Source organism: Macaca thibetana, chromosome 11 (genome assembly GCF_024542745.1).
Source record: "Macaca thibetana thibetana isolate TM-01 chromosome 11, ASM2454274v1, whole genome shotgun sequence".
NCBI classification, from domain to species: domain Eukaryota; kingdom Metazoa; phylum Chordata; class Mammalia; order Primates; family Cercopithecidae; genus Macaca; species Macaca thibetana.
Genome location: NC_065588.1, coordinates 115,735,172 through 115,757,064, shown reverse-complemented (window position 1 = coordinate 115,757,064; position 21,893 = coordinate 115,735,172). Strand labels below are relative to the sequence as shown.

Genomic DNA, 21,893 nt, shown 5'->3' with positions numbered 1-21,893 from the left:
CTTGACCTAACTTTTATTTTCATATTTAGTATTGCTTTTGACTGGGTGCAGTGGCTCACACGTATAATCTCAGCACTTTGGGAGGCCAAGGTGGGAGGATTGCTTGAGTTCAGGAGTTCGAGGCCAGCCTGGGCAACATGGAGAAACCACCATCTCTACTAAAACAAAAATATAAAATATTAGCTGGGCGTGGTGGGGTGCACCTGTATTCCCAGCTATTCAAGAGGATGAAGTGGGAGAATCGCCTGAGCCTGGGAAGTCAAGGCTGCAGGGAGCCAAGATCATACCACTGCACTCCAGCGTGAATGACAGAGTGAGACCCTGTCTCTGAAAAAAGAATAATGTTGATTTTTGTATAGTGTAGAAATATTTCTTCATACCTGACTGTTACGGGTTGAGATGTGTGACCCTCTCTGCCAAGATATGCTGAAGTCCTAATCACCAGGACATCAGTCGATGACCTTATTTGGAAATAGGGTCACTGCAGATGTAATGACCGTTGTGTCATTTAACAATGGGGACACATCTTGTGAAATGCATCATTAGGTGATTTTGTCATTGTGTGAACATTATAGAGTGCACTCACACAAACCTAGATGGTGTAGCTTACTATACACCTGGGCATAGCTTACTATACACTTGGTATATACAGCTTTTTTGTTCCCAGGCCACGAACCTGTACAGCATGTTACTGTACTGAATACTGTAGGCAATTATAACACAACGTTAAGTATTTGTGTATCTAGGGATAACATAGAAAAGGTACAGCCAAAATAGGATATAAGAGATAAAAAATAGTACACAATAGAGGGTACTTATCATAAATGGAGCTTCTAGGACTGAAAGTTACTCTAGGTGAGTCCGTGAGTGTGTGGTGAGTGAATTCGAAGGCCTAGGACATTACAGTGGACTTTATAAACACTGTACACTTAGGCTACACTAAATTTACTAAAAATGTTTTTCTTTCTTCAATAATAAATTAAACTTAGCTCACTGTACTTTTTTACTTTATAAGCTTTACATTTTTTAAGCTTCTTGACTCTTTTGTAATAACACTTAGCATAAAACACAAACACATTGTATATCTGTAAAAAACGTTTTTAATATCCTTATTCTATAAGCATTTTTCTATTTAAAAAAATTTTTTACTTTTAAAATATTTTTGTTAAAAACTAAGGACAGATGCGGTGGCTCATGCCGGTAATCCCAGCACTTTGGGAGGCCGAGGTGGGTGGATCACCTGATGATGGGAGTTCAAGATCAGCCTGGCCAACATGGTGAAACCCTGTCTACTAAAAATACAAAAAAAAAAAAAAATTAGCCAGGTGTGGTGGCAGGTGCCTGTAATCCCAGCTACTTGGGAGGCTGAGGCAGGAAAATCACCTAAACCCGGGAGGTGGAGGTTGCAGTGAACTGAGATTGCGCCACTGCACTCCAGCCTGGGCAACATGAGCGAAACTCCGTCTCAGGGGGGGAAAAAAAAAGAAAAGAAAAGAAAGGGAAACTAAGCCACAAACACACACATTAGCCTAGGCCTATACAGGGTCAGGATTATCAATATCACTGTCTTTCACCTCTACATCTTGTCCTGCATAAGGTCTTCAGAGGCGGTAACAAGTAACACACGTGGAGCTGTCATCTCCCATGGTAACAATGCGTTCTTCTGGAATATCTCCTGAAGGATCTACCTAGGGCTGTTTTATGATTCACTTTCTTTTTATAAGCAGAAGGAATACACTCTAAAATCACAATAGAAAATAAAGTATAGTACTTACATAAACCAGTACCATAGCCATTTTATCATTATCAAGTACAGTACTATGTACTGTACATAATTGTGTTATACTTTTATATGCAGTACAGACCTGTGAATAACATAGTGTGCTATGATATCATGATGGCTAAGATATATTAAGCAACAGGAATTTTTCAGCTTCACTCTAATCTTATGGGATTACTGTCGTATATGTGGTCCATTGTTGACCAAAACATTGTTACGTGACACGTGATTGTAGTTAAGTCAAGGTGATGTCATATTGGAGTAGGATGAACCCTCTATCCAATGACTAGTGTCCTTATAAATAGGAAAGAGAGATACATAGGGAAATGGTGGCTATGTGATGACAGGGGCTCTAGATTCAAGTGATGCATTTATGAACCAAGGAATGCCAAGGATTGCCAGCACCCACCAGAAAAGTCAAGGAACGATTCTCTCCTATGGATTTCGGAAGATGCATGGCCCTGTGGACACGTTGGTTTGGATGTTTAGTATCCAGAGCTATGAGACAAAAAGTTTCTGTTGTCAGAAATTTTACAGCTGCTGCAGGAAACGAACACACTGACACTCCAAAAAGCTGGAAAATGAAATAGAGATAGTCCTGTCTTATGTCGATACATATTTGCAAATCCCTGGATATCTCAATTCTTTCCATTCCCGAGCATGGAATCTGCTTTGATACAAAACCATGAGCTTTGGGACTGCTTTTTCAGAATGTTTGTAGCTGTCCACGGTGCTGACATGTAACAGTGTGAGGTTGTCCTTTGAAGACTGTAACTACTCCAGAATTTCTCCCCAGATTTATGAACAAGAAGAGGGAAGAAGGGACTTAGAGTGAGAAGAGGAGAAAATACATAGAGAGCCATTGGACATCAGAGATATATCAAGAAATAAAAGAGAGGAGACTTTTGAGATGGTTTTTAAATAATTCCAGGAACTAAGAAGAAAACTACGACAGCCAACTACTGGAACTTGAGCAACCAAAGGAAGAGCCTTAAACATGTATTCTTAGTGGTGCAACCTAGTTACATCTCAAAATGAACAAATATGCTAGATGGCTGTCTCCCCTGCATAAAATAATTTTTTATTTTAATTTTCTGTCTTTGTGGGAAATATTGGTGGCTTGTACCATCTCAGAACAGAGAGCAGTGTGGCTGATGTTGATTTCGTGCACTTTTGATAGATCTATCACATTTTCCTCCCTCCTCTGGGGTTCTGGAAGAATGCTGTCTTCCCATCTCCATCCATTGCATCTGGTAGGGTGCCCACCTGTGGACTCCTACAGCACACTGTCCTTCTGACCCCCATCACAGCATTGATTTCATGTGATAGCTATTTTCTGTTCACTTGCAGGTCTTCCCCTCTAGGCTGTGAGTTCCTTGATGTCAGGGGCCACATTTTATTTGTCTTTTTATTGATAGCACCTGGCAGCATGCTTAGCACATGGGGTCTCAGTCAATAGTTGCTAAACGTAAAAGTGAACAACTAGGGAGGAAATAGAGGGAAGGATTTGGGACTACAAGTTAGATTTGGATATTGATGAACAATGACAATACCAGTGCAGACACCTCATTCCTTAGTGGATACTTGCAGTTGACTCAAGCTCAGGTGTCAAAAGCCATACCCGGAAGGGAGTCATGAAGCCTAGTGCTTCCCAAGACCGTTTGTGTATTGTGTACATCCAGCTTTGCATATTAACGCAATTACTGGATGCTAGGAAAGAATGCCTTTCCTTAGTGACTTTGGAGCCATCTAGGCTGTGACAAATGTCAGCATTAAGCCATTTTCTACTCCAGCTCTCAATTTGTGGGCATGTTTCCATTTAATCTGAACTTGACCTTTATTTTTGTCTTGTCATGCCCACCTTCCCTAGAGCCACAGGTCCTAGAATCCTTGGAGAGTGTCCAGAAGCCTATTAGCAAGGGAGCTGTGATTGGTTCTCCTAGTTTCTTCCCTTCTCTTTGGAGCCAAGCAGCAACATCTGACTGCTCCACCACTCCAACCCCCAACGCATAAGCAAACCAGCCTAAGGGTGGGTGGATATGGATATCAGCAAATGACCACAGCTACCTGGCACATCAAGCAGCCCTCCTAAAGCACCAAATGTCAAATTATATCCCCAGAGAAAAAAATCCTGACTTCCTTTCTCCATTTCCCATGCCCAGCCTGTCTAAGAATCTCACCCTTGAATACCTAAATCCATTTCTTCTTTTTGGGGAGGGGGAATGGAGGAGGTGGTTTTTGTCATATGGGGCTAGTTTGAAGGGAAACATGAGATGGCATAGGACTCATATTTTGAGTTGTTATTTAAGTGAGTTTCTCCCTAATCATTCCAAGGCTCAGAGCTTCAAGACCAGCAGGAGGAATAGCCTGGGCTTTTGTTTTTTGGGATTCTTCCTGCCATTGATTTGGGGAGGGGATCATTCCACAGAGAGGCTGCAACCTGCTGTCTCCAATGATTTGTATCCACAAAGACTTCATTATGCAGAAGCCTTGGAAATTAGACCTTGGTCAAATAGTGTGTCTCTCAGAATAGGACCCATGAATTCAGAATCAATTTCAGGAGGTTTTAGAAGGCAAGAGAGGCTGGGAAATTAATCTACTTTTGTCAAGGCTGTGACAAATGGGATGGAGGTTAAGGTATAAATGGAGGAAAAGGTTTGGGAGGCTAAAGTAGCAAACTTTTCCTCCCAGAGGAAATTCATTTTTTTTCAGTCATTTTTGTGTTCCTACTGCATGCTAGGATAAAGGTAAATAAGATGTCACTGTTGCACACCTGCAGGGAGCTCACATTCCTTTTCCCCTTCTTTCTTAGTAAGTGAACTGTGATTCTTTCTATGCGTATAAGGGGAAGCATTTGCTAGCTCATTTTTTTCAGCATCCTTTGCAGCTGGGCATGGCCCTGTGACTAAGTTCTGGGCAATGAGATTTTGGTAGAAGTGTGGTATGGGGCTCCTGAGTGGATTGCCTAAACTCCGCTGGGAATGGACACTTTCGTACTTTGCTTACTTCCTTTTTCTTCCACCCTAGAATGTGAGCGTGATGGCTGGAGTTCTGGCAGCCATGGTGGCTTATGAAGTGATATTAAGGATGACACCGAAGAAAGCAGGGAAAGTGGGATCCCTGATGATCTATCGAAGCCACCTTACCAGCCCTGGACTGATTTTCTTTAACCTGTACAAAAAATAAGCTTTTATCTTTTTTAACCCACTGTTTTGTAGGTCTCTGTATTGAGCCATAAGAAGTTCCTACTGGATACAGTGAGATGCATTTTAAGTTAAAATTAATAATTCAATAAAAGCAAACACTAACTACTAAGAGACAAGCTAAAAGGAAACCTGGGTGAGTCAGAGAAGACTTAACAGAGGAGGGAACATTTGAGCTGGGTCTTGAAGTTTCAGCAGGAGTCCACCAGACTGAAGGGTCAAGGATGAACAGGCATTTCAAGTAGAGAAAGTCATACAAGAGTGTGCATTGTTTAAAAAGAAGAAAGTGTTTTGATGAGGTTGGAGTGCCCCACTTAAGGTGTGAACTAGCAAGAGCTGACCTGGGCAGCCTGGGGCAAGATCAGAGGTAATGTATTAGAGAAAAGGCAGAGTCATTGAAAGATGTTGAGCTAGAGAGAACTATATCAGATTTTTCATTTAGAAAGTCCCTTCTGTCTCAACATGGAGAAAAATAAGTGGGTAAAGGCAGGACAAGAAGCAGGGAAACTAGTTAGGAGGCTGTTGCTGTTTTCTAGGTGAGAAGTGAAGAGACCCTAGACCAGAGGTCCAAAACTCGGGTGGCCTTCAGGGGCCAGATACCAAAAATGAGTGACACAAGTTGATGTAAAAAAAATCAGTTTGCTCTCTTGGTCCATCTTTTATTTTTTATTTTTTCCTGAAGACTTGGGTAAAGCAGAGCAATCAAATTTGACTTGAGGGCCAGATTTCTTGGGTTCAAATTCTGCCTTCATCACTTACTAGCTGTGTGACTTGGGGCAAATAACTTAACCTCTCTGTGCCCCAATGTTCTCATCAGCAGAGTAGGCATAAAGAAGTTCTTGTGAGGATTAAATGAATTAATGTACATATAAAGGAGCTGATACAAAAATACTTTTAAGTGTGAGTTATAGTTTTATCATCATCATCATCATCATTCTAAAGAAAACAATAGGGCAAATGTGTTAATAAATGGTCACACACTCAGCCAACCAGAGCAATGAGTGGGGCAATAGGGAGTGATGAAGACTGTGGAAAACTGGAGAACACAAACCTCACTTGAAGGGACCAAGCTCCAGTTGATTGTTGTCATTCAGGATTGCAGGCCCACTGTTACCACAGGGAGTAATTTATTTTATTTGTAGAGATGGGGTCTGGCTATGTCAGCCAGGCTAATCTCTAACTCCTGGCCTCAAGTGGTCCTCCTGCTTTGGCCTCTCAAAGTGCCAGGATTATGAGTGTGAGCTGCCATATCTGGCCAAGAGTGTTTTGTTTGTAAAATGTAGAAGTTTTAGGTAAAATATCTTAATCTTTAAAAGTCACAGCTACTTTTCAAAAAAACACAAATTTTTGTGTATGCTAAACAAAACATAAGTGTCAGGATTTCCGTATGTGCCCCTAGTTTTCTATCTTCAAGACAAAAGCAAAAGGTTTGAAGAGGGTAGGGTTTGCGGGAGTTTTAGGAGACAGCACTGATCAGAGCAGGTGAGTGATTGGATGTGAGGGGAAAGTGGCCACTGGGGACAGGCCTGACAGGCCTTCGGTGTTGCAGGTGCCTAGAGAGATGCTCCATTTACCCCTCCCCTCACTGCAAAGTCTCATTCCTCTGCTGCTCCCTTCTGCCACCAGCGCTAGTGTTCTGTTTGTCCCAGGAGAACCATGTGCAAGCTCTGGGACTGGGGCGGGCCCTTGAAGTTGGGCTATGGCTCTACTCTTCTTATCTAAGAGCAAAGCTTTTAGAGTTGAAAAAAAAAAAATGAAGCCATGGATATAACACCAATAACCACACAAACACCTTGGAAAAGTAAATCAGGTCTAGTCTCTCCTGTACTGAAAACTTTCCAGATACTCCCTCTTGCACCTGGAATAATTCTAAAGTCTTACTTGCTCCACAAACGCCCTGCATGCTCTGGCCCCTGCCTTCCTCCCCAGCTTCAGGTCTTCAGGTTTTCACGTCTCAGTTCAAACATCAGACCTGAGAGAGTCTTCCTTGATTACCCTTGCTAATTTAGATTCACACCCACCAATAGTCTCTCTCTATCCCAGCATCCTGTTATTTCTCTTCCGACCTCATATTATATGCAATTGCCTTGCTAGTTACAACTTTCTTTCTCTCTCTCTCTCTCTCTCTCACTCTTTTTTTTTTTTTTTTTTTGAGATGGAGTCTTGCTCTGTTGCCAGGCTGGAATGCAGTGGTGTGATTTCAGCTCACTACAACCTCTGCCTCCCGGGTTCAAGCCATTCTCCTGCCTCAGCCTCCTGAGTAGCTGGGACTACAGGCGCACGCCACCACGCCCAGCTAATTTTTGCATTTTTAGTAGAGACGGGGTTTCACCATGTTGGCCAGGATGGTCTCGATCTCTCGACCTTGTGATACGCCCTCCTCAGACTCCCAAAGTGCTGGGATTATAGGCGTGAGCCACCATGCCATGCCATGACTTTCTTTTTTATTACTTTATTTATTTTTATAAACATGGTCTCACTCTGTTGTCCAGGCTGGAGTGCAGTGGTACAACCATAGTTCACTGCAATCTTGAAATCCTGGACTCAAGTGATCCCCCTATCTCAGCCTCCCAAGTAGCTAGGACTACAGGCATGTGCCACCATGCCTGGCTAATTTTTAAAATGTTTAATGTAGAGATGGGGTCTCACTATTTTGCCCAGACTGGTCTCAAATTCCTGGACTCAAGCCATCCTCCTGCCTTGGCCTCCCAAAATATTGGAGTTACAGGCATGAGCCACTGCACCCAGCCTATGGATTTCTTATTTATCATTTGTCTCTTCTAAAACGTAAGCTTGGGAAGGGCGGGTACTCAAGTAACTCAGTTTTGGGCACACAGTAGGTGCTCAAAAAGTATGTGTTAAATGAAAGAAGAATCAAGAAATCCATAAGTGGACAGGAAGCTGAGGTGGGAGGGTTGTTTGAGCGCAGGAGTTTGAGGCTGCAGTGAGCCATGACTGTGCCACTGCATTCCAGCCTGGGCAACAGAGTGAGACCCTGTCTCTAAAACAGAGAAGAGAGACAGAAAAGAAATATATAAGAATCACATATCTGCTGATGGTCTATCTTAGTTTCTTCCCATCTCAGATACTACTTCTTCTGTTCAGAAAACAGCTTTTTGGGGCTTGGGACCTTTCCCAGCCCCCTGTTAACAGGCAGGGGCGGTGGGGGCTTTTCCCATCGGCAGTCATTACTCTGAACCCTGACCACCCAGTGGACTTTTGCACTTCTGCTCACTTCCATCTTTGACCATCAGGGCCCCACACAGATTCTTGGTCTGCCTTGACCTCCTTTTTCGCCTCCTTGAATCTATGCGACGCCCAATCCTTGTCACTCAGCCTGGCCTCGGCTGCCACAGGCATTCCAGATGGTGTGATAGAGAACACTGGCCGAGGCCGGGTGCGGTGGCTCAAGCCTGTAATCCCAGCACTTTGGGAGGCCGAGACGGGTGGATCACGAGGTCAGGAGATCGAGACCATCCTGGCTAACACAGTGAAACCCCGTCTCTACTAAAAAAATACAAAAAACTAGCCGGGCGATGTGGCGGGCGCCTGTAGTCCCAGCCACTTGGGAGGCTGAGGCAGGAGAATGGCGTAAACCCGGGAGGCAGAGCTTGCAGTGAGCTGAGATCCAGCCACTGCACTCCAGCCCGGGTGGCAGAGCAAGACTCTGTCTCAAAAAAAAAAAAGAGAACACTGGCCAAACAGGCAGGTTCAGCTGGACACCACTGAGGGGACACAGCAGATGGGGAGAAAGCAGGAAGATGTCCCATGCATCAGAGTCAAGAATTTTGTGGTGGTCCATTCCTCCTTCATGTCCTTGTCTTACCCTCTCTTCTTTCTACCTTCTCCATCTTTCTGTATGAATCCTTCTGGATCCTTCTCTTGCTTTTCCTATCTCCTTTTACTATACAAGCTCAAGCCAGAAAGTTCTGAAAATGAATGTTTTATGTGACTTATGGAATCCAGTCACGATTCTGTCTAGTAGAGGTCCACAGCACCCCACTCAAAATATTGTGCAAAATTGTATATATGTGTATGTTTGAATTTTTTCCTTGTGTGAGGGCTCATAGATTTCAATGAATTTTCCTTTTTTTTTCCTTCCCTTCCTCCTTCCCCCTTCCCTTCTTCTCTTCTTTTTTTTTCTTTTCTCTTTTTGAGACAGGGTCTCGCCCTGTTACCCAGGCTGGAGTGAAGAAGCAAATCACAGCTCACCGTAGCCTCTACCTCCTAGGCTCAAGCTATTTTCTCACCTCAATCCTCTACCTCCTAGGCTCAAGCTGTCCTCCCACCTCAGCCTCCTGAGTAGCTGGAACCACAGGCACATGTCACCATGCATGGCTAATTGTTTTTTTTTTTTTTTTTTGGAGAGGTTTCACCATGTTGCCCAAGCTGATCTCAGATTCCTGAACTCAAGTGATCTGCCCACCTCCACCACCCAAATATCTGGGATTACAGACATGAGCCACCATGCCTGGCCTAATTGGATATTTTTTAAGGGACTTGCCTCTCTCAAATTTTGAGCCACTGAAAAGGCTTTTTCAGGGTGTAGATCACAGAGCAATACAACTTCTATCTATAAAATGTTCAGAAAGACAAATCAGTAGAGACAGAAAGCAGGTTTGTGGTTGCCTGGGGGCTCTGGGTAAGAAGGGCAGAAGCTTTTCTTTCGGGTGGTTGGAAATGTTCTGAAATTAGATTGTGGTGATGGTTACACAACTCCAAGTTTACTAAATATCACTGAATTGCACATTTAAAATAAGCAAATTTTATGGTATGTAAATTATATCTCAATAATAAGGCTGTTTAAAAAAGTAGACACTGAATTTCAAAGACTTAGTATAAAAGAGGATATAAAATATCTCGTTAATAATTTTTACATTGGTTACACATTGAAATGATAATGTTCTGTATAAATTGGGCTAAATTAAAAAAAAAATGTTTTGAGATGGAGTCTTCCTCTGTGGCCCAGGCTGGAGTGCAGTGGCATGATCTCGGCTCACTGCAACCTCTGCTTCCCAGGTTCAAGCGATTCTCCTGTCTCAGCCTCACAAGTAGCTTGGATTACCAGTGCGTGCCACCATGCCCAGCTGCTTTTTGTATTTGCAGTAGAGTCAGGGTTTCACCATGTTGGCCAGGCTGGTCTCAAACTCCTGACCTCAAATGATCTGCCTGCCTCGGTTTCCCAAAGTGCTGGGATTACAGGCGTGAGCCACTGTGCCTGGCCTAAATAAAAATATTTTTAAAATTAGAAAAGGGCAGTTGGTGACCACAGGCTGTCTCTGTAGGAGAAATGGCTCAGGGCAACCCAAGTTATGGAGTATATTTCTGATCTCCACTGGGGAAAACAAAGAGGTCCAACGAAATTGAACAAGGATGGGGGATCCCATGTCACCTTTAAATGACTGGAGGGGGACTTGAGGCAAGAGGGTTTCTTGATGTCTGGCTTAAAGGCAAAGGGTCAGGGTAGATGAGTCAGATCTCAGGTAGGACTTACTCATAGACAGAGGTTCTTCATCTGGCTTGGTTGAAGATGACTCATTGTCCTCAATATCCTTGCTGCTGGTCACCTGGGTATTCACACTCGGGGGCTCATCTGAGCCAGGGTTCACAGAGATCATGCTGCTCTGGGGAGAGGACCCCCCACTGGCCCGACTCAGACTGAGTGTGGAGCCTCGCCGGCTTGGTTTGCGGTTGGTGACTCGCATTGTAGGAATTTTGAATTTCTTGGTCTAAAGGAAAGAGAAGAAAGAGAGGTTTCAGGAAGGAAGGGGAAAAAGATGGAAGAAAGAAAGAAGGGAGGGAAGGAGAGAGGTGGGGAGGGACAGCAGACAAAAGCAAAGCCTGGGTCTGACTGTGAATTCCTTCTGGCTCTTTCCAAACACCGTGAGATATATTCTGGATCTGGAGTGACCTTTTGTCGCAAATCGAGATAATGTTAAAACATGTATTATTTGAAGCAAATGTGGTGGAATGTATTCTATTGAACGAGCTCATGGTTGCCCAAGAGGTCACCGTAGGAAGCCACACGTGTTTGCCGTGATGATGTCAATGCCCAGAACAGGTTTTGACTTTTGTAATAACGATTGGAGTTGATTTTCAAACTGTATATGAGGATGGGTCTAATTTTTCAACTAATCTTGGTTTTGGCTCCAGATTCCATATATATACTTCCTGGTTCCCAAGTTGACACCTGGGCCTCAAAGAATGATTTGTAATCATGGAGGTTTTCTAAAGAATACAGAATAGGGAAATTCTAGGCCTGACATTTAGGAAGTGAGTGGGAGGAAGCAGATTTGTCTGGTGCAGTGGCATTCTTTGGGGAGGAGCCATGGTGGTAGTGGGCTAGGAGAATTGGATGATAAGTTCTGGAAGGGACTGAGAGGTAGGTAGGGAAAGTCCTGTGGATTTTTAGAAGGAAAAGAGAAAGAGTACACACATACTCTGTGTGTGTGTGTCTGTGTGTACCGTCCTGCGAGATTGGTGTCACTTCAGAATGCACTGTTTGGGGTTATGTCCTCATATAACTCATCCAAGTTTCAGCGAGGCTTCCTAACCTCCTCAAGGTCACAGCAAGAAAATAGCAGAACCAGAATTCAGACCCAAGTCAGGTTAATGCCAAAGCTCATTACTATGCCTGGCTTCAAAATACTGCAAAAGTATTTTTCAGTGGCATCGAAAATGCCCTTTATCCCATGCTAATGATTATGACATTTAAAATGCCAGGTTTACACAGGGGACGAACAGGCCCTCAGATGCCCCAGAGAAAGAGCTCAACACAGAGTGGGCTGTAGTTTATATTCAGTTAATAGAAATAATTTTATTTGAGCACATTTAAAATGAAAGCTCTTGTTGGGTAGACTGGTGTTTTCTTTAGATGAAACTCATAGCGTTTGATACCCTGGGAAAGGTGATAGGGAGAAGAGACAGCACTGAAGACCACACCAACATTTAATATACATTGCACAGGGTGGAGAAAATTGTATTCAGCAGAATTCATTTCAGGGAGTCCACTGTATGTGATCAGAAGCAATATTTCGAATGGCTACCTTGTAGGGCACTGAATATGAGTGGAACCTTCTTGCACTAGAAGAGGGGAGGGATTTCTTGGTTGCACAGGAGAGGGAGAAGGTTGGGGAAGAGGAGGGAGAAACTGTGGGCTTTAAGATTTGATCTCTCCTTGTGCCTGCCTCATCTCTCTCAAATCTTCAGTGAAATTCTATATAAATGACAGAATGCTTCAGAATATGATAGACTGGAGAAATGGAATTTGAACTGGATTTAACCAGATCTTCAAGAGGCCATGCAAGTTACAAAATGACTGATCAAGAAAAGCCAAGTACCCAAAGCAGGCATGTCCTCTCCTTTGATAAATTAGGAGCTTGGTACAATGCTCCCGTTGTCCTGACACTGCAATTGGTCAAGAGCTTGCCAGGACTGACAGAAGGCCCCTCTACCCTTTATCACTCCGGGGAGAGATGATATCAGAGCTCAGGGATGAATCATATAGAAATTGCCTCTTTCCATTTTATCTAGAACAATATGAATTCCTGACTCTAGAAACTAGGCTCTTCAGATCAACGTCATTTTTTAATTTTTATCTTTATTTTTATTTGACAGGATCTCACTCTGTTGCCCAGGCTGGAGTGCAGTGGTGCAATCTTGGCTCACTGCAACCTCTGCCTCCCAGGTTTGAGCTATTCTCTTGCCTCAGCCTCCCAAGTAGGTGGTATTACAGGTACCCACCACCATGATCGGCCAATTTTTGTTGTTGTTGTTGTTGTTGTTATTTTTTGGTAGAGATGGAGTTTCACCATGTTGCCTGGGCTGGTCTTGAACTCCTGAGCTCAAGCAATCTGTCCGCCTTGGTCTCCCAAAGTGCTGGGATTATAGTTGTAAGCCACTGTGCCTAGTAAGATCAATGTAATTTTTGAAGGGTGGACAGATGGTGGCATGGGGTAGCTTTGAATCTTGCAGTGAGCACTGGAGTCAGAGTCAGGGGACCTTGGGGAGGGGGGCCTTTACTACGTCACTCTGCCATGCCTCAGTTTCCTCATTTATAAAACTTAGGGGATAGCCTGGGACAATCTCAGAAAAGCCTTCCATACCAGGATTCTGTGCGTATCTTCCTTGAGCTAGGATTTCATCTTATGCTCCCAGAGTTGCCATTAATTAAAATTTAATTAACCACCCTAGCCAGGAAATCCAAAGTTAAGGGCTAACACTTGTGATTAATTGAAAGTGGCAGAAAAATAAAACGTAGGGGGAAGATGTGACAGGCACTTGCTTGCCTTTTATTGAACTGAACCTCTCTGAATCGACTTAAATCCCTAAATGCTGCTTCTCTATTTTTTATATTTCACTCAGCAGTGGTGTTAACCAGTTGCTATGTTCCATCTCAGTAGGGATTGATTTTTGGCAATGGAGGAAACGAATTTCCTGAAAGATTCCTTATACTTTCTATGAAGTAGGGGTTGCAGACTGGTGGCCCATGGGGAGACATGTTTAGCTACCCAGGATTTTACAAACTGGGAGACTTTTATATAAAAATGTAAGTTTTTTGTTTCTTTTGAAAATGGTAAGCTCTGGGCTCCCATTCTCACAAGGCAAAATGAGCTACAGCTGCAGAGAGTTTCTTCCTTTTAGCTGTGCAGGAGTGCTCCAGTTTGCCACAGACCCCACCACTCCCTACTGTATCACACTCAGCCTTATTTTTTATTTTATTAATAACAATTTGCCTGGCCCCTATGAACGCTGCCTACACATACAGAAGAATGTCAGGGGAAAAGAAGAGTATTGTGGGAGCTGGTTGGATTCCCTCTTTCAAAGTCCTCATTTTACTGAGGCCCAGTAGAGGGGAAAGGACTTGTCTGAGGTCACACCGTGAACTGAGTCACCATGGCTGAGCCAGGTCTCCTGCAGCCTAATTGAGTGCTCCCCCATGCCCAGAGTGGAACGTGCTGCAGCCCAGGGTTTGATCCACAAACTTGAATTCCGTTTTGCAGAGTTCAAGCACAGCTATTCATTCTCCCCTTCCCCTCCTGCAATTTTAGTGGTGGATATCCCTGAAGGATTTTTTTAAAAGGTTTGTAGCTCCCGCTGCTTTTTCTGTGCATTTCTGAAGACGGATGCACACTGCATCTCCATAGCAACTTTCTGCCATAAAAACCAAGGCTCTTCTTAAATCTAGGAGCACGCCAATGAAAGCGTAAGAAAATGGTGAAATTCTTCATGAGGGGCAACTGTAATCATGGGGTCAGGGAGAACAGGCATTGGATGTTTATATGTTTAATAAACATATTGATGTTTATATGTTTAATAAACTATGTTTAATAAACAGACCCAGAATTAACTTCTGGCTCTGCCATTACCCAGCTGGGTAACCTTATGTAAGTCACTTAACCTCTCTGAGACCCCAAATTCCTCCTTTCTCACCTGGGGGTAAGAATAGTGCCCCATAGGGTTATTAAGAGGGCACAACTGGATAATATACCTACAGAAGCTTCCTTAGCACAGAACTTAGCCCATTTACAATTATGTTGAACAGTGGCCTCTAAAATTTACAGAACCACAGGAATGCTAAGCATTCTCACGTTTTCAAGGTGAGTTTGCCTTATATTTATTTCCTGAGGTTATTCACTAAAGTTGTGAGGTAGGCAGGAAAGCACATTATATCCATTTCATGGGTTAGGGGATAGGTTCAGCAAACACTCTAGTTGTGTGCTTTATTACCTTTACCTACCTTTTGCCATTATTATTATTATTATTATTAGGCTTGTTTATTGAGTAGATGAGTTTGGGAGGTCCTGGGTTAGGAATACCTTTGGGTAAAAAGAATCTGTATCTTGGTGTCCTCTTAATAACTGCATATTCTAGTTTGTAGAAAATCTTGTCTGTTGAATCACTCACGTTGTCTTTTCTTTTTCTTAGAGATAGGATCTCACTCTCTTGCCCAGGTGGGAGGCTGGAGTGCAGTGGTGGGATCATAGCTCACTGCAGCCTCCAATTCCTGGGCTTACATGATCCTCCCACTTCAGCCTCTCTAATACCTGGGACTACAGGTGCACACCACTATGCCCAGCTAATTTTTAAATTTTTTGTCAAGACGGGATCTTGCTATGTTGCCTGGGCTGGTCTCAAACTCCTGGGCTCAACTGATCCTCCTGCCTTGGCCTCCCAATCCTTTGGGATTACAAGCATGAGCTAGTGTGCCTGGGTTTTATTTTCTGACTGGGTTAAAGAGGAGAGAGAGAGAGGAAGGAAGGGAGGAAGGGAGGGAGGGAGGGAGGGAGAAGGAGAGAGAAATGACTGTTATTGATTTAGAGGATAGAGTGAGGTGAGTCCATTTCCTTCTGGTGACATCTTGTTAAGCAGTTGCTTAGCACCCCCTCCTGTCCCCATTATGTAGTGTCCAGCCAAATGTCATTTCTCCTACAGTCCCCAGATAACTGTTTTAATTAAATTTACGAAAACCATCCAACAGCATGTGGCTCTGACTTCCCTTCACTCCGAGAACCAACTAGAAAAAAAAATTCCCATCAGAGAAAAGACTGACAAAAATACTCCTCAACACAAGCTGGGACCTAGGAGCCAAAGGGTTGCGTGGCGTGTGGTTGGTTACCTTTGGCGCTGTGACGAAATGCTCCCATTTCTGTCCCATGGACTTGTCCTTATTGATTTTTTTAATGGTGCTCTTGCTTCCACCCGGGTCCCTGAGTGAGAAACAGCTTAATGAGTTTTCCGTTTCCAGAGCCTCGGTTTATTACACGTTCTTTTAAGAAATGCAATAAATAGAGGAGGAATGGTAGCTGGGCTCTGTTAGGATTTCCGCCCCCACTCCTGTACTTGTGAAGAAATGGGAGGGATAGTTCTCCATAGCTGGCTCTTTTGAGTGAAATCGAGGTTTGGAGAGACTTTTGCTTACTGGGTGGAGGAGGGAGGTGGTATATATTTGCATGTTTTTTGCATCTATTTGTATTTTAGCCTTGGTCCTCTCATAGAATCCTGGGCAGGTCTGCAGTACTCCTAGGGTGTGAATTGAAAAGCATGTTCATTTCTGAATCTTTGCTTTTTCTGTTGCCCAAGGGGTCCACCATCAGAGACATTTCTGAGAGACACACAGAGAATATTACTGGGTGGGACTGAGGGTGGGGTTGATGGGGGTGGATTGCACAATGAAAATCACTAATTGGAGGTTGACTGGGCAAAAGTTCTCTACGACGCTATGTGCAACACCTTTCTGTGCCTTTTCGCTGTATCATCTCAATCACTATAACCCTGTGATGTAGTCATTGTCATCCCATTTTCAGATGAGAAAACAAACTAAGGGAGTTTAAGTCACTTACTTACAGTGAAATGAATGAAGCGAAAGCCTCAGGGCTCCTCACTTGTGTGGGTTCCTCTTCCAGGATCCTGTACCTGATTTTGTATTGTAATTTTGTATTTTTTTTTTTTTCTTAAAGTGCCCTCTCCCCCGTTAAATAAGCTTCAGGCTGCACAAAACCCGGATCCTCCTCTCATGGGTTGGGAATTTTCTGGATAGGAGACTGAAGCCCAGTAAGTTCTGTTGGTGACACACCTGTAATCCCTTATCTGAAATCTGCGGGACCAGATGTGTTGCCAAATTAATAATTTTGGCATTTTGGAAAGGAAACGTGCTGCATATTCTATATGTTAACATAATCCCTCTGAGGGTGCTAAAGGGACAGCATCCTGTAACCAAATACATGACTATTTCTGCAATGGAACGCACGGATATTTATACTAGGGGGGAGAAATAAAGACCAGAAGTAGCTTCAAGTCAAATTTTGCTACCAACTTAGATTGGCTCCTGTCAGATTTTGCTGCCAAATGAGTTAGGAAAAACTGAGTTTTCAGAGCTTTTGGATTTTGGACTTGTGGCTATGGGACAGTTGGTGGGGGATAAGACAGCGGGGAGTCTCAACGTGTGATCTCTCAACTACGTTTACATATCTATTGATCGACAGATTGGTCTATCCATCTCTCTGTCCATATATTTTTCCATCCATTCATCCATCCACCTATCTCTTTCTTTATCCCCTTTTTCTTTGCAGAAAGAATTTTATATCACAAGGATTCTTTTAATTATTTTTCTAGCTCTCGCCTAGCAGAGAGCAGGAACTTGAAATGAGAAGACGAGCTGGGCTCATGCCTGTAATCCCAGTACTTTGGGAGGCTGAGGCAGGCAGATCAGCTGAGGTGAGGAGTTCCAGACCAGCCTGGCCAACATGGTGAAACCCTGTCTCTACTAAAAACACACAAAAAATGAGCCGGGTGTGGTGGCGCGTGCCTGTAATCTCAGCTGCTCTGGAGGCTAAGGCAGCAGAATCGCTTGAACCTGGGAGGCGGAGGTTCCAGTGAGCCGAGATCGCGCCATTGCACTCCAGTCTGGGGGACAAGAGTGAAACTCCATCTCAAAAAAAAAAAAAAAAAAAAAAGAGGACAAACAGAACTGCTTTGGTTTGGGAGACACTGACAGGGGTCTAGGCTTGTTAGGGTGATGAGTGCCGGTGATTGTGGGTGGAAGGGAGGTGCTCAGATATAGAAGGTAAAAGCTGATCAGGATAAACCTAACTTAAGGCTGACTTCTCATGGCATGGAGATCTGAGTAGCAGAATCTGTCATGCGCGTCCGTGTGGACAGACCACCAAACAGGCTTTGTGTGAGCACCCCGCCTGGGTGCAGGCGGGCTGAGTCCGAAAAGAGAGTCAGCGAAGGGAGATAAGGGTGGGGCCGTTTTATAGGATTTGGATAGGTAAAGGAAAATTACAGTCAAAGGGGGGTTGATGTCTGGTGGGCAGGAGTGGGGGTCACAAAGTGCTCAGTGGGGGAGCTTTTTGAGCCAGGATGAGCCAGGAAAAGGAATTTCACAAGATAATGTCGTCGCTTAAGGCAAGGACCGGCCATTTTCACTTCTTATGTGGTGGAATGTCATCAGTTAAGGCGGGGCAGGGCGTTTGCACTTCTTTTGTGATTCTTCAGTTACTTCAGGCCATCTGGGCATATACGTGCAAGTCACAGGGGATGCGATGGCTTGGCTTGGGCTCAGAGGCCTGACAGAATCAAAGGCTTTTCCCAGTCCAGGTAAGGAGTTGGGGGTGTCCTCTCTTCACCAGTGGGATTTTGCTGAAGATCAACCAGCCAATTGCCACCACACAAGAAATGCACACAGACCCAAAGTGGAAGTCGGGCTTGGGAGGTGGGGTGAGAATGGGCCTCTAAGCTCTTTGTAAGACTTTATGTTTGATTACACAATTAAAAAGCCCTCTGAATAATTAACAGTGAAGCTCATTTAAGTTGGTTCTGCCTGCCTCTCCCCCGAGTAATCAAATTAGGGGATATTTAAAATCCAGCCAGAGGAAGGAGCAATACTTCAGTCCTATAAACAATATTTAAACTAGCGGTGCTTTTGAAGTCTGATTTAAGGTTCACCCACGGAGGCTTTAGCGTTTTTTTTTTTTTTTTTTTTTTTTTTTTTTTTTTCCACTTTGGAGCATTTCTTTCAAGACCACAGGGCTTTTCGCATTTCCCTTTGCTAACGCAGCCCTGCTGAGCCTCCAGCCTTCTTCTTGAAGTTCAAAAGCACCCCCCTTTCCCCCTTTAAAATTAAATCTGGTCCTGGCAAAGCTTTCAAAATCTTAAATATTCAGGTCCAATCAGGAAGATGGAGGTTTTCCACTACTGCTGACTTCCAAGATGACCTGAAATCTATTGCGACTTCAAGCAGCAGGCTAAATGGGTTCAAAATGCAGCAAGATTCCCACAGACCTTAAAAAGCTCGGAGCCTTTGCTCTTGCAAACCCATTGATAAAGAAAAGGCCTGGTTAGACAGAATCGGTCTTTCTGATGTTTCATTTTCAGTAGCGAATAATCCAAAAAGGAAGATCGGTAGGGGAAGGAAGAGAAAAATAAAACCACCTAAGCCACATCATCCATTGCATACCTTGTGGAGGAGGACAAAGCAGGTTGGTGGTCCTTCCCCTGGCCTGGTGGGGTAAGCGTTAGTGCCATCCACCAAATAGTTCCAGGCCTTCCCTGCTCTCTGAAGGCAAGTGTAAGCACTGTGACTTGCTTTGTTCAAAAATACATGAGTGAAAGTGACATGTGGGACTTTGGGTAGATGATTTAAGAGCTAGTCCTGAAGTCATCAGATTCCCTTTTCTGCCTCGTCGATGGTGGAAGCTTCTATCAGTGTGAGTCCCTGCGTGACTATAGAGACTAGAGCCTCCCTGTTGGACTTGAAAGGTGAGCCAAGGAACAAGCTTCTTTTGCCTTAAACTGCTGAGATTTGGGGGTTGTTCATTATGGCACCCTAACTTACGTAGCTCACCCGTTTAATATCCTTGTGATTTACTGTCTGTGTGACCTCTGGCAAGTCCCTGAGTATCAGGACCAGAAAAGTCTTATCTTAGTGGTTAAGAGTGAATTTAGATTCACAATTTAGATTGGACCAGCTGTTCGAGTCCTCTGTCTGCCCCGCTGCTTCCTACATGTGCGACTTGGTATAAGTAATTTAGCCTCTCTGAGCCTCACTATCCTCATCTGTAAAATGGGGGAATAATAGCAGCTGTGACAAAGGATTGCTGTGAAGATGAAAAGAAATGGGGCTTGTTAAGGGCTTCATGGGTGCTATATACAGACAGCTGAATACAGTTCAGCTATTAACAACAATAACCTTCTCTTTTCAACCGAGATTTACTGTGGCTTAGAGGAGGAGCTGATGGTAGACAACAAGGTACCAGGGCAGATCCTTGGGGGAGATGTAGCTATAATTTTCAGACCATAATTTCGCCCTGCTGAAGCTTCTAAGGGATCCTATTTGCCAGAAATCAAGGGAATAGGGCATTGAGCACTGTCAAATCTCTTGTAACTGTATCCGCCAAGCACATTTTGTTCCAGGCAGCCACTTGAAGATGTCTATCCACAGTGGCAATTCAGAGCAATTTTCTCAAATACTTTGTGCTGTCTTTCTGAACTCCCATCTGGGGTAAAATGTGTGCTTCCCAGGGCAGAAAGCTGTAGGCTAGGTTAGGACATGCTCATGAGTCCATGACCGAGGGGAAGAGCTGCTGATTCTGCACCAGGGAGGGGGCAGCGGTCAAAGCTCTGGAACTTCCCGGACCAGGTGGCTCCATCCTAACTCCTGAGCGATGATCTGATCCTCCTGCCACATTCTCCCACTCCGTAGAGATGTCCCCTGGAGTACCACAGTGGAGGAGCCATGTAATTAAATCAGTGCAAAGAGGAGAGCGGGGGAAATCAGAGACTTCACTCACATGTCACCTTCCGAGTGAGTCTTTCCTTGATGATCCAATTGAAAACTCCCCTGCCCATCACTGTCACATCACCCATCAATTGCTTCATGACACTTATTGCTATCTCAAAGTATCTCGATGATGGCATGTTCATCATCTGTTGCTTCCCTCACCCCTCTAGCATGGAAGCTCCTGACGGCAGGGGTGTTATCTGTTTTCTTCACAGCAGTATTCCCACTAGTGCCTGGAAAAGGCAGGTTTGAGGAAAATGAGATTTTCTTGGTTGTGGGGGAGGAGTACTACAAGACAAGGGGAAACTAATTTAAATATAAACAATTTAAATTTTAAAAATGCTATTATGTGTGTTGCTCAGAACGATTGCGACGGTATTTCACGGAAGCAAAAGCTTGGAAAAGACTTAAAGGTCTTGGAATATGGGTTAACTATGTTTCAATACATTTGTTTGCTGATAAACTCCACAGCAGAGGTTCACATCCGGAGAGATGCTCCTTATATACTAAGGCAAACAGCAAAAGTTTAGTTTCAAAACAATATGTGCAAAACGGCACTTGAAATTATTTTATAAAAGAAAATTTCATTTTATGTGTGATAACATCTCGGTAAGTTGAGTCCCTTTTGTATCCTGGGACCTCCCAGAAAGTACCACATTGTAATAAGATCTTCTTTTCTTGGAGGTGGGGCACCAGATTATTCTCTAAATTAATTAAAGACTTTAGGATTTAGCTACAGAGGAACAACCATTTCGGGGTGAAGTACCCATACTTTGCAGCAAGGTTACCTGGGTTCAAATCCTGCCTTACCTTTTGCTCGCTATGCAACTTTGAGCAAATTAATTTTCCATGCCTCAATTTCCTTATTGGTAATTTGGAGTGAGGTTTAACTGAGATAATATACCTAGAGCAATGCTTGCCATAGGAAGCACTCAAGTGCCAGCCATTTTCATCATAAAACAGTAGATGGATTTTGATGTTTGTGTCATATTTGAAACCTCAAAGTGGGGCTGGTTGCCTTTTACTCATGTGTGTATTTCTAAAGGAAGGGTGGGTTTTCTGTGCCTGGACAGTCCAGCCCTTGAATGTCTGGCATCTCTTAAGAGTCAGGATTGCAAGAGTCAGGATTATAAGAATCAGGATTGTAAGCATAGGGATTACACTCACTTGGTCTCCCCACTAAATAGTGGGCCCAGTGGTGTCTCTCTGGACAGCCTGAAGCAGTAAGACGTAGATAACTGAACTGCCCCTGTGGCACCAGGGGAGAGCACAGGACTCTGGAGACTCCAGCCTGTTGGAACAACTCCTTTGAGGTGTATGCTCTACCTGCTGGAGGGTTAGTTGGTAACTCTTCACTCCCTTCTTTGGCCAGGGGTCTGGCCTGTTTCTTCCCCACCGCAACTAGGAAAGATGGCCACAGGGGTAGGGGAGGCAGCATTAGAGCTTGTCACATTTCCCCACACCTGATGTCTGTGTCTCTGTAAAGGTCTACTTGTTTCTAGGTAGGTCTTCTGGTTGGTTCTTGGAAAGTTGGTCTCCAATAAGAATAAAATCAATACAGGTTCACAACCACTTAACCAATTCCAATATCCAAAGAGTCTTTAAACCAAAACAATTTAAATAGCTT

At 43.8% G+C, this 21,893-nt stretch overlaps 1 protein-coding gene and 1 long non-coding RNA gene across 5 annotated transcripts in view; one reads left to right on the top strand and one right to left on the bottom strand.

Moving 5' to 3' along the window:
* The window catches only part of CCDC60 (coiled-coil domain containing 60), a 205,078-nt gene that overhangs the window by 28,744 nt on the left and 154,441 nt on the right, over positions 1–21,893 (bottom strand). For both annotated transcript variants that reach the window (XM_050748016.1, XM_050748017.1), the window contains exons 6-7: positions 15,602–15,692; positions 10,478–10,712 (exon numbers count right to left, since the gene is read on the bottom strand). In XM_050748016.1, the coding sequence (XP_050603973.1) occupies positions 10,478–10,712; positions 15,602–15,692 (326 nt within the window). The remainder of the gene's footprint in view (positions 1–10,477; positions 10,713–15,601; positions 15,693–21,893) is intronic.
* The window catches only part of LOC126930721 (uncharacterized), a 213,844-nt gene that overhangs the window by 88,380 nt on the left and 103,571 nt on the right, over positions 1–21,893 (top strand). The gene's annotated exons all lie outside the window — the stretch shown is intronic.